The sequence below is a fragment of the Cryptomeria japonica genome, chromosome 5, assembly GCF_030272615.1.
Source record: "Cryptomeria japonica chromosome 5, Sugi_1.0, whole genome shotgun sequence".
Lineage (NCBI taxonomy): Eukaryota > Viridiplantae > Streptophyta > Pinopsida > Cupressales > Cupressaceae > Cryptomeria > Cryptomeria japonica.
Genome location: NC_081409.1, coordinates 695,167,787 through 695,181,047, shown reverse-complemented (window position 1 = coordinate 695,181,047; position 13,261 = coordinate 695,167,787). Strand labels below are relative to the sequence as shown.

Here is a 13,261-nt window from a genome sequence, read left to right as displayed (position 1 = left end):
TTAATTTGTGTCATTAATTTTCACCTTTAAAAAATATTAAAATTTAAACAAATGTAAAATCTCATCAAATAAAATCTCAAGAAGAGAGAAAGATAAATTCTATTTTGAATAAAAATTGGAATTGAAAGATTCCAGATATGGGATAGTAATTAAAGGAGGGAAGATAGTGCTGAACATAGCAGGTCTATTCTAATTTCTTATCTAAAGTTAAAGAACAAACTTAGTGTCACTTTTGAGATGGTCTTTCCTAAAAGATATTTGAAGTGCTAGACAAAGAACTATTTTAAAAAACTTAATGTCAAGGAGTGGAGGCGAGTGATAGAATCCAATAAGGATTACAATATTTATGAGTTATGTTTTTTATTGAGGGAAAAATAGGTTTTAAAGGGGACTCGAAACCCCATACAATAGGTTTGGAAGGGACACAAAACCCTTAGATTTTACCAGGATCTAGAACTTACAATGAACCTTCTTCCAAAAATGATAGGCAACTAAAATCAGCAGACCACTTCAACAAAACTGGCTGGTGCCAGCCAGACACCGACACAACCACAAGAAGAAATAATCCAGCCAAATGAAAATAAAATCAACACAAAAACAATTCTCATCACATCCTAAGCCATTATGAGTTCTATAGAATCCCTCATCGAAACATCAAGGATTTTTTAGGTTCCCCTACTCATATATAGAAAAAATGGCACCAAAAGGCTAGCTTGACCCTTAACCAAAAACAATCACAATCTAGGTTGGACCCTTCAAAATTGTCAACATCTAGCTAGATATAAGCAAGGGGGTTTCGAAAGGCTCCCCTAACCTTCGATTTGGGTTTTAAAGTGGCCCCCAAAACAACAAAGAAACAACTAGCAATCCCATAGAATCTAATCTCACATGTAATAGTAAAACACCCATCCACCTCTATAGGATAGTTTCCCACCTCCATAGGGGTTGAAAAGAGATAAATCATCCACAAATAAACCCAATCAAATGGCCACAAGACAAAATCTAGTAACCAAGAGAAGGCATTTATGTGAAGCTTTGCTGGATACTTGGGTTTTGAAAAGGTGCCCAGAACCTTCAAAATAGAAGAGGTCTGATCCAATTAGAATCCCTATAGATAGGCTCCACTAAACTCTCCACCTCTATAGGAGAAATAGGAGAAAGTCCCAGCAACGAGGAAAGATAAAAAACACACCTGCCCCAAGATAAAGGGCCATCAAAACCCCCAATAGGAGCCATCCCTTCAAGTTTAGGAAACACTTCTCCACAAGAGAGGAATGGTCCCCATCAATAAGACTACCTAAAGATAGAAGAAAAAAGGTAACCTTCAAAACACCTAGGAACCTATTGCAAAGGATAGAAAGAGAGGCGTGTTCAAACACAACAAGACGGAATCCACAATGAAAAAAGAACAAAGATAAGCAAACCTCTAAAACAGAGGTCCCTTGTAACTTCAGAATCCAACCAACAAATTTATTATCAATAAATATGTGGCCACCTAGGTCCCAAACAACCCATCCAAGACAAGGTGGGCACAAGGACACATCCCCTAAATCACATGAGGGAATAAAAACCCCAACAGAACCTCCAACAAAAGTTGCATTTGAAACCATATCATCTACAACTCTCCTGCTCCCTATCTCCAACATGATCAAAAATATTGAAAAACAAAAGCAACAACCATAAAATCCATCCTCAAAATTACCATAGAACTTAGTCAAATATGCTAAAAAAAGCCTCTCCCCTCCACACCAAACCCTGGCCACACCCACGCCAGTAGTGTTGCTGAACATAGCAATGAGTGCAGGTACAAGGACTGTAAGCAAAGGAAAATAGTGAGCACCATCATCCATGCAATATACATCACCAACAACTTCCCCATTGCCTACATCAACATAAGACAAAACCCTAGTTTGACTACTCCCGCCTGCACTGATGTTCCTTCTCTGGCTCCCGCCTATCACGAAATACACTTGATCTATAAAAGTTTTGATGTAGCATTTGAATTTATTAATGTCTATGAGCTATGTTATTTAAATATCCTATACATAAATGCATTTTAAATATTTATATCATATGATGCTTGTAATTTATAGTTAAAATTATAATTGATTCAATTAATGATAAGTAAATAAATATATTAATTTATTTTATATTTATTTTGAAGTATACCATTTTATTCTAAATCTTTTTAATCCATTTTGTTTTAAAAAGATTAATTTCTTGTCACTACTTTGAATATGACTAATATAAATATTGGGAATACTTTTAAATATTTATTACCATTATAATTTTCAACATATTAAAAAATAAAATATAATCAATATAATTTAAAAACTATTTATTAACATTTTAAATACTATTATTCTTCATATATAATTTTGGGCATGGATACTATCATTCGTTGGATGAGCATATATCAACGACGTAAGGAGTATTTTGGGTTGAATGTGGGATCTCTAAATTTTTTTTCAAACTTCCACCAGAAACACGTGTCATTGTACACGACACGAAAGAAAGGTTATGGCCCATGGGACAATGAAGTATCAGGTGACGTGGTGCTTGGGTAGAAAAAATCCTATGTATAGTGGGACCCATGATAACTGACAAAGGATACAGTCATTCATTATATGAGCACCCATCAATGACGTAAGGTGTATTTCAGGCCGAATGTGGGAACGATAAATATTTTTTGTAAACTTCCACTAGAAGACTTCCATAAAAGATAAACATTTAATTAAGTATAGTTAAATTCTAAATTTGTAATTGTATACTTAATTAAGTGTAATAAGCTCTATTTCAGGAAGAAGTTGTAAAGGATTAATAAGCCTTCAAAAACATTATGGAAAAGAGACTTGTGTGACGTGTCAGACTTTCAGTCTGAAGAAGTTGGAAAGAAGCAATGATTGTTTTTCCATGTGGTAGAGAATAGTCATTAATGACAATTTATAAAATTACAACACGATTCTAGAAATTTCACCCTTTAGGTTTTACTTTTGAACTTTTAAGGGTTTTCAAACTAAGGGACTCATATTGGTATTTTGATTCTTGGACACACCAATAAATCGAGGGAGATTCAGAAATAATTACTAGATTGAGGAATGAGATGGAGTTTGTCTGTTTCACTCTACTCAAATAGAAATTATGGGTAAAATCTAGAACACCTACATCCTATGTTTTTTAATTTTTGAATCTCCTATTTTACCATTTAGATTGTAGAACTATAATTAGGGGTTCAAATTCAGGGTTAGCATTATTTTGAAGCATTAACAGTACCAATGATGGGGAAACTAGATAGTACAAATAAAACCCAGGTGAATAAAAAAATAGACTTAACCGAATTGGTTAAAATAACAAGTTTCACTAATGAATACCATGATATTTATGACCTTGTTATCCATGGTAGAAAGTGAGTCATATAAATTAGATATGCATTGGTTATAATAATAGGTTTCACTGATGAATACCATGATATTTAATTTTATTGAGCACATTGTTCAATCCATGTAACTATAATTACTAATGATTAAAATAGGTTCATGTAAGACATTTAGGTTCACATTGTACATGTTCTATCTTCTTCTATCAAATTTTCATGCAATATTCAAGACAAACAAGCTTCACATTAAGATCTATAAGATTGATGAGAAGACCCAGAATAGAACCAAGTGTCCAATATATGAATGGACACCTATGATAAGGATGGATGATAACAAAAAGAATTACAACCATTTTGTAGACCTCTTTTTGGCACCAATGTATAATGAAATTACAAGCCCTGCAATTCCTATATTGCATGTGTCTTGTAGAGATTGCATTCAACTCGGAAGTCAAATCGGAAGTCAAATACAATTGGTTGACTAGTTCTTCATGGAAGAATACACTGTGTTAAGATTTTATGGATGAACACTAGAACGCTACAAACTTCTAATACATGTGATAAAGAGGGTTTTTGCATTGGAATATGTATGGCAGTTGAAGAGCACATATGTACTCTTTCATGGTCAACAAAAGAAGAGAATATTTCCTTCCTTGTCTTTCTCATGTGGAGGGTTCACATTGGACAGAAAAACATTCAAAGTGGCACATGATTTTTGATCATTTTTATCATTGGTGTTGAGGGTCACTGGCAGTATGACCCACTCAACATCATTCAAACAAGGCTTAATAAAAATGGGAACTCTGAAAGGTTATGTCAACATGAAAGTAAACTATTGCTAGAAAATCTTAGAAACATGGACTCTTGAGATGAGGTAAAACAAGAGATGGAGATAATTGCCACTGACAATAAAATTTCAATAGAAGAATTGTCATCACAAATTATGGCATTGCACTAATAGAAAACAATAGAGTGGGGCATCCAAAATCAAAATGAAAATAGGAGGTCCTACAATTTCTTCCAAAAAGCTTCTAATCCATCTAACAAAGCTATTCCCCTTAAATAATTACATGAATGTAAATATAGATATTGGACTCAAACTAAAATAAATGATTTTTGGGCTATGAGGAAGAATCTCGGTGAAACAAAGACCATTGTATACTTTAATGAAATTGATGAGGATATTGAGTTTAGAAAATTGTAGAATATGGAGCATCCCATAGAAGGATATGATAGAAGTGATGATAAAAATGAGTATGAGGTTGAGCTCACTCAAATAGCTACTATAGTCTCTAAAAAATTGAGTCAACTTGATGCATCCATGAAAGAAAAATATAGCAAAGGGGAAAACATTTGGGAAAAAATAGGTTTTGAAGGTGGTGATCTAGGTCCCAGAGGAGAAGGCCCTTGGTTTCAACTTGAGGTACCACTTACATCAAATTTAAAATCAAAATGTCTTGAGAAACCAATCATTGGACTTGGTTCGTTAGATTCATCATAGAAAGGTACTACTCATTACCCTACATCTCCATTTTAATTTTTAGAGCTTCAAATCCACAGGTTGTGTAGACACTCAGATTCAAACACAACCACTACCATACCATGGTATTCCTATTGGTGGTGAATCAAGTGCTACTGCCACTAGTGAGGAATCTTGGGATAGTATTCCTGTCAGTGTTCAATCACTACTGCCACTAGTGGGGATGGCATGGGTACTAAAACTAGTTGTCTTGGTCAAGTGCAAGAAAAAGATATCTCTCACAAGAGGACAATAGTAGTAAATACTATATAGAATCCTAATGATCAAGGCAATGCAAAGAAGCAAAAGTTTATGACAATAATGGCAAGTACATAAACACCTTCAGATCAAGCCCCTCAAAAGAGTATAAAAAATACACTTGCAAGTGATAGTGGGACATGATTAAGAATGGGTTTTGGTACTCCTCAAAATACATTAGTTAGAACCACAGGCATAGGTGGAGCCTCATATATCACTACAAGTGTTATTTCACCTTTCAAACACTCAATTGCTTCACCAAACCCATATTTTCATTACAAGGATTTCTTTAATAAATCGGCACAAACAACATAAATGAGTAAAGAAAAAAAAGAAGACATTGAAGAGGGGTTCGCTTACTACAACTTTAGAGGAACAACCTGCATCGAACATGGTATTTCTCACATATGATCCAAACAAAGATATGAAGGAGTTCATGGTTGTTATACCCCCAAATAAAGATAAAAATCCACCACAGAGTCAAATAGATCCCTTTGAATTTCATGTTAGCACCCTCCAAATTGATTTTTCCAAAGTTCAAATTGTGGACAAAATTAATGTGTCAAAAAAGACCAACAAAGTGATCTACACTTCACTACTAAAGATGGAGAGAGAAAAATAAGGTGGAGAAAAAAATGGAAAAGTTATAGGAAGACCTAGAAAATGAAAAATCAAAGAGGAAAGCAGTAGATAACAAGTACATTGAATTACATAAAAGGATAAAAATTTCATTCTCTAACTTAGCAATTACAGTGCTGGAACAAATGGAGGTAGAACCAAAGAAACCGAGGGAAAAATTGGATGAGTATTAAAAAATTTGACGATGAAGGAGCCACTTCAGCAAAATTATACAAAAGCTTATAGTCTATTTCTGCCTTAAACAAAAATTTACAAAACCAATTGGAGCATGAGAAAGAAAAAGAAAACCATTTGGAAGAGAAAGTAGAGGGAGAAAGAAAAAATTGTGCACAAATGAAAGAAGAGCTCCAAAATGCAAATAATAAAATTAAAACTTTGGAAGACAATATGAAAAATACAGTGAAGTATATAAAGGAAAATATTTGGGGACAAATAATATAGAGGAGTGAAAAGTTGTCTAAATGGTTTGAATTAAATGAAAGTGTGAGAGTACCTTTTTGGAAGCTCAAAGACTATATTGAGAAGAATAGAAATATTTATTCAAAAGAGAATATTGCAAAACAAATTTGGCAAGAAGTCTCTAGTACCAGTGATATCTATTTGGCATCCAAGGGAATTAAGAGCCACATTGATGTCTTAGTAAAGGAATCATTTATCATTCAAAAATTCAAAAACGTAAGGGAAGCATAGGAAATTATGGATGAAGATGGGAAAAAATAATTAAGCTCCAAAAAAAGACAACCAATTTGTTGAATCTTGGTTTGTTGAAGAGTGTTGACAAATCAAATAAATTCATTGGAAAAGAAGCTTTCAAAAAAAGGATGGAGGATAAAATGAAGTCTGAATTAGACTTTCTTCCTCAAGACAAAACTCCTCACATCTTTCTGAATTTTATCAAACCATTGACAACTTTGTATGCGGTATTGGGTGAAACAATGGAATCAAGTCACTCTTCCAAATATGGATTGATGATGAAGTTGTACTTGACTTACTATACTTTAAAAGAAATTGGACTTCCATTAGACAAAGAGTGGAGTACCCTACAAAAAATGGCATAAAGATATCGTGAATCATAGTATGTATTGCATAGTTTTATGCTTTTAGTCTTAATTTCAAGGTTTTCTGCTTTTGGCATCACTTGAAATAACTTTATTTTATGAACAGGAAAAATGCAGCACTCAATATTACTAATCTATATTATGATGCACACCTTCAGCCTTGTAAATTTGTATTCTTAAATACTCTCTAAGATGTTAACTTTTCTGCCTTTCTTTATTTCTGATTTCTAGGTTTTTTGCATTACTATTCTCTATATTTACTTTCTCATGATTTGAATTAAATTTTAAGTTTGAGTTTTGTTTTTTGAGCATGATGAGGAGACATGTAGCAGTTGCTAAATTGCTAATCTCGCCTATGATGATCAATTTGTGATATTGATGGAACAATAGATTTAGTGCCTTGGTAATTGATTTTGATGTTGAGTCTTCACATGTTGCAAATAGACCTGAAGCAGTTGTTTCTCCCTTGTTTCTATAAAAGCGAATTCAGGGTCATTTGCGAAGGGTTTTGAGATTTCGTATTGACTTTTGCATGGAGAATCACATAGAGTCGTGCATTGAATAAATTGTATCATATGGCTATATTTTGAAAGAATTAATGAAAATCTCAACATGTCTAAATAAACATTACGATATCAATAAACACATTACACTCTTTTATTTTGGTATTTTCAATCTGAAATTAGAAAGTTGAAAAATGTAATTGCAAATCAATATTAAATTTTAATTGCAAAAAGTTGACAGACACAAAATTTCATCAAGTTATCAACCACAATAATAAGTTTTTGTAATATGAATGATGAGATATAGTAATAAGATCAATAAACACCTAGGAACTTCTAGCGCTAAATATCCTAAAGTTTCTAGTCCTCCTCAACAAATTCAGAGCTTCCTTGATTCTTGTCTATGTTTTCTTCACCTTGAGTCTACATACCTCCACTGAATTGCATCTGAATCCTACCAGTAGGTCTAGTACACGATTCAAATTGTCTCACTCCCATTTTGGTTTCAAGTGTTGCCCAAACCTCTTCTTTCACATTTAGACCTTCAGATTTTTAGTGCCCTATCATAAAGAAATGTGCGGACACCATACCTAGATGTATAGAGCCTCAAGCAATTTTCCAAATTCTCATCTAGTTTGTCTTTTAGGTTTGATTTTAGGAACCCCAAAGTATTGAAAATCACTCATCCTCCACCGAATCCAATGTCATGGAAAGACATAAATAAAAAAGCTTGAAATATTCTGATATTGAATCACACATCACTTTGCTCCGAACTAGATTTGTCCAAAGCATTGTTACTGATCCCTCTTTGTGAAGGTTCTCCATTACATGACATTTTTCCCTCATATTGTATGCAAAATGGGCTTATTGCTCTATAAGAAGAGTTTGATTTAAAATTCCATTTATAGTTACTCCACTAAATTATTTGGACTTGCAAAAGTGATTTATCAAAGTGCGTAGCTTAGTTTGAGAATTAACTATACTCTTGAGGTTCTAATACTGAGAAAACAAAATAGACATGGCTTCAAGTATTTTCTCAAGAGGGGATCTGCTTCTAATATGTGAGGAAAGATCATAGGCAATTTTCTTCATAGAAGCAGTTACAGACTCAACAATCTTGCTAAAATTTTCCCTTATAACTCTTGCTAGTTGCTTCTTGGGGTGCTGTCTTGGTTCCGGCTCGACTATGGCAAAGTACTATATTGGTATCTCAAGTCCACGTACACTAACACATAACTCCCCATTTGCCCCGATCTATAAAACATTATTAGGATTATTCAAATTTGTGAATGTCCACAACTTATCAAATTTTTTATTAGACAATATTAGTTGAGATCCATAGAGATTATCAAGCATGAGGCATGTCATCTTATACAACTTAGCATATTCTGCAATATACAGAGCTCTTTGCTAGGATTTTTTCATAATATTCCTCATTTCCTCTAGTATGGGGAGAAGAGCTACTAAAGTTAAGAGTGTCTCTATATTACTTAACCTTTGAAGTAGGTCAGGAGATTTTGGTTGCTCTAATTCATCATGATTTGTGTGAAATAGTCCAATGAAGTATGGATAATCTGAAAAAAATTGATGCACTGGTCCATCCAAAGAGATTCATCTAGTATCATTATTATTAAGAATCTTGTTCCCATCGGTTATTCCATCAACAGAGTGTTGAAATTCCATAAATCATTTGGGACTTCAACGAAAGTGTGAGTAGAACTCTTTGATTAAATGTTCATTTTTTTTACGGGAGCATGCTTGCTCACAATTCCAAAAGCTAGATTCATTCTTTGGGCCATACAATGAATGCCAATAATGTAGGGTGCACAAGAACTTTCCATCTTTGTACAAGGACCATTCTTGTAATCTTGCATTACTGAAGCTCCATTTGCTCCAACATACGCCAAGTTTTTGGCAATCCTCAAGTTATCAATACCTTCATATTCAATTAAACAACTCTATACTAGTTGAAATAATTTTTTGTTGTCACAATATTCTTCAATTTAGCAACATATAGTAGATGAGGTTGGCGGGCATGATTCTGTATAGTATAAACATGCATGCATACCCACGAAGTATTATCTACTATCTTAACTTTGTCTAAAGACAACGCAATGAATTGTGACTCTCTTATTTTTTCCTTTATATATTATTTTTCAACCTCAACAAGATAACTTGTATAATCCCATCCACTATTTACTGACCAGTGACTATTAGGATAGTTAAGAGATTTCAAAAAGTGTAATAAATCACTCATTGATGGGTAGTCTCTCATAGCATGCCCTTAACTCAAAATATAAAAAATAACACTTAACTGAACAACTTTTCCCAGTTGTTCTATTTGCATCGCTTTTCAAAGAATAGCTTCAATAGAATCTTTAAATTCAACAGGCTTCATCTGTATCTTCTCTTGAAAATAAAATTCTTTGACATTCCTCACATGCTTACATTCCTCCTTTTTTCCCATCTTATCACTGCTTTTTCAACTCCATCTATCATTTGTTTTTCATAAACATTACCCATATGCTTTTCTATGGTGTCAATTTTTAGCGACAACCTCTTTTTCATTTTATGTTTCCAAGTGTAAAACTTACACCTATATTCTATTGAAGGCTCACCTTCAATTGGATTCTCTACTAGTTCAATGAATGGATACTTTGACACCCAATTAACTTTTGACTCCCAATTAAATTGAAAATTCGTCACTAACATATCCCACTCCTGACCTTTTTTTTTATTTGGCTTTTCTTTTCCCCTCTTGCGCATTAACATCTATGGTATTATGACCCAAGTCAACTATATCATTCTAGCTAACCTGGGTATCTACCAAAAAAATTTCTGAGACTTTCCTAGTGATCTGAATTGAGAGCTCATAACCGACCAAATTGTGTAGAGATAAATCTAATCTTTTACTGTATTTATACCAATCCTTATTTGGTGAGCTCGATGGGAATTTTATATGGTATACAAATATTTGGTGAATCATGCTTAACTATAACATGTCTTACGTAATTTTTGAGGCGATTATCGGTCGTCCAATTAATTGGCAATTATAATAGAGTTGGCAAAAATTGGGGTGAATTGAGACACGCTTCCACGAAATCTCAGGCGAATTGGGTCATCCTGGCCAATAAATATTTATATGGCTATTCGCGAATTATGGCCATCTATTAAGACAACCTTGAAAAGTGTAGGTGAAAATATTGAATTTACCATGTGGAAAACATAGATTCTATTCGCGAAATCTTACTACAAATACAATTAATTACCTAAAACAATGGGTGATTGAGTTGTGTGTTTGACAAATATTTTTAAAATCTGGGTGACATGGCCACCCCCTAATCGGTACAATATATTTTCTATTGGCAAATATTCACCAATAAAGCAAACCCTAATCTAATAATTGAATAAATTCCATATAATTATCCAAAATAGTGAAGGATACTATATACTATTCAAGAAAGTTTTATACTCGCTTATCATGACATAATTTTTGACCTACCAACAAGACTCCATCAAACTAAATTCTTATATAGCTTAAATAATAAAGAAAATGAATTTGATATAGGTCATGTTGTACATAAAGTAGAAACAAGTTCATTAATTTTAGGTACATATGATGCTTTCAAAGTCCATATTCAAATATATTTTACTGCAATATTTTCATTACATTGAAAAAGGTTTCAAATACAAAAAGTTGAATAATATGCCAGCTCAAAATTGGCATATGATTGGTGCTCTTAATTTTTCTTCCCTTTAGAAATTTTGTAAAAAAATAAATTTGTTACAAATCATCATTTCATGAATTCCAGGATCGACAATTTAGAGTTGATTAAAGTAAACAATCGTTTAAATAATTCTATAGAATTTCAATACTTTAACCCATTAAACTCAACGCTTAAACAGTAAATCTCCTTCTAAACAAAGTCTTCAATTATGAAGGGTTGATTACAAACTCCACTGCCTTAACTTAAAAACTACGGATCAATCTAATGACCAGATGCAAATCCGACTACATTTAACTGTAAGAATGCATCTCAATCGTAAAGACCAAATCCAAATCATACTAAATTTAACACACCGCACCAGATAAAAATCCTCACCTAACTCTTACTATAATAGACACAACGAGAGGCACACAATAACAGTGTCTTTATTCATAGTAATACTCCTCGATGCATAGCAATAGTTGTTAAAGACACATTATCAGCACGGAATAATGAGGCTTTTCCAGCCAAACCCATGATTGCAGTCGGTTGTATTGACAGAAAGAGTAGTATGCGGGTTACCCACCCAATTATCGTCATCAAAGAGATGGACAGGCTGTCCTTCAAATATAAAATCAAATGCTCCGTGATAGTCCATGCTGAAACAATCACAACCCATGTAAACGATACCTGCGAAGTCACACCCAGGCCCTTCCCACGCAGTAAAAGTACTATAACTCACACAAGGATTTAAAATGAAGAGCCCTACAAGCAATACTCCCACAAATCTTATTACATTAATTTTCTCCATAGCGTTACAAAACGATGTATTTGACAGAGCAAATGTTAAGATGTGCCGCAGAAGGAATTGTGCTCTGTATTTGTAGAGGAACAGTATGTTTCAGTAGGTCGACTTTTGTTGTTTTATGGCAACGGTCGTTCTGCATTTCCAAGGCCTGCAACAGATAAAAAAATTGGATGAGTTGTTTCTTAGTACAGTGAAATATGTTTTTTTTAAATAATCGTTTTCGTTGTTAGCGAGATAAATTGTATTTTAGTACCTTCCATCGGTAGATATTATCGCATCCAAATTGCATTATTCAAAGCGTATATTTATCTTTCGCAAAGTAAATATGTGAAGTTTAAACCAAAAATATTGGATGACTGAATCATCCTTATATTACGAAATAAATTAGGCTGGCAAATATATAAATATATATATGGTATACTGGAATCTATGCCTATTATTCTTTTGTCTTCATTTTTGAAATGTAGTCCTCAACTTTCTCTGGATGTCATAAATAGATATTTTTCTTTGTCTTTTTAATATATAGTATAAAAAGCTTATCTATTATCTTTCTTAATCAAATCTTGAACATTATATAAATATATCATTATTTTATTATAAATAAAGCAATCTTACAATTATATAAATATATATATAATATATAAAATTTAAGTGTGCTATTCTTTTGTTTTCATTCATCCTTTGTAATCCCTTGTATCTTCTATTAAAAGTCATAAATAGATATTAGTGTTTTTAAGCTATAGCATAAAAAATCTAGCTATTATATTTCTTAATCAAATCTTCTATTTTACCATCTTGTCCTCTCCATTGTATTTTCCTTTGTGATTTTCAACATCTCTATTGACATCCATCACTACATACACCACTTTTGCATAGTTGACTTCATAAGCCATGTATTTGTGCTGAGAAAACCCCTATATACAACATTCTTACATCATGACTTGGCCTACATATGCTTTACAATAAGATGATATATTTATATATAATATGTTATAATATATAATATATGAATAGATAACATTGAATAAAAATATCTAACTTAAATTGATTTTTCTAGTTAATGTGAGGACAACTCAAGTAAAGATATTTTAGACTATGTTGCTGTAAATAATTATTCATCATGGATATTATTACACTCTACTTAAGTTTACTTAGGTAATGCATTTCATAGTAGTTTGGGTATGAGACACTTGGGTGTTTGTGCCACATTGGGATAGTCTGTGTAGGAGAATTTCCACCTTTTATGGTGTTGATCTTGTTGTTACACTCCACATTCAGTGGGTGATCCACCTCATGTGGACTATTATATTATTTCTCCTACCTACCCACACCTATTTCCTACCTACCCTTGTTTCTTATTGAGCCACATGTCATGTTTGTGTGCTCACATATC

At 33.0% G+C, this 13,261-nt stretch overlaps 1 protein-coding gene across 1 annotated transcript; it reads right to left on the bottom strand.

Annotated features, from left to right (window-relative positions):
- Positions 1-11,559: 11,559 nt before the first annotated feature.
- On the bottom strand, positions 11,560-11,871 carry LOC131042548 (antimicrobial peptide 1-like). Its single transcript, XM_057975865.1, has one exon. It carries the CDS (start codon positions 11,869-11,871, stop codon positions 11,560-11,562), a length of 312 nt encoding a protein of 103 aa, XP_057831848.1.
- Positions 11,872-13,261: the final 1,390 nt, after the last annotated feature.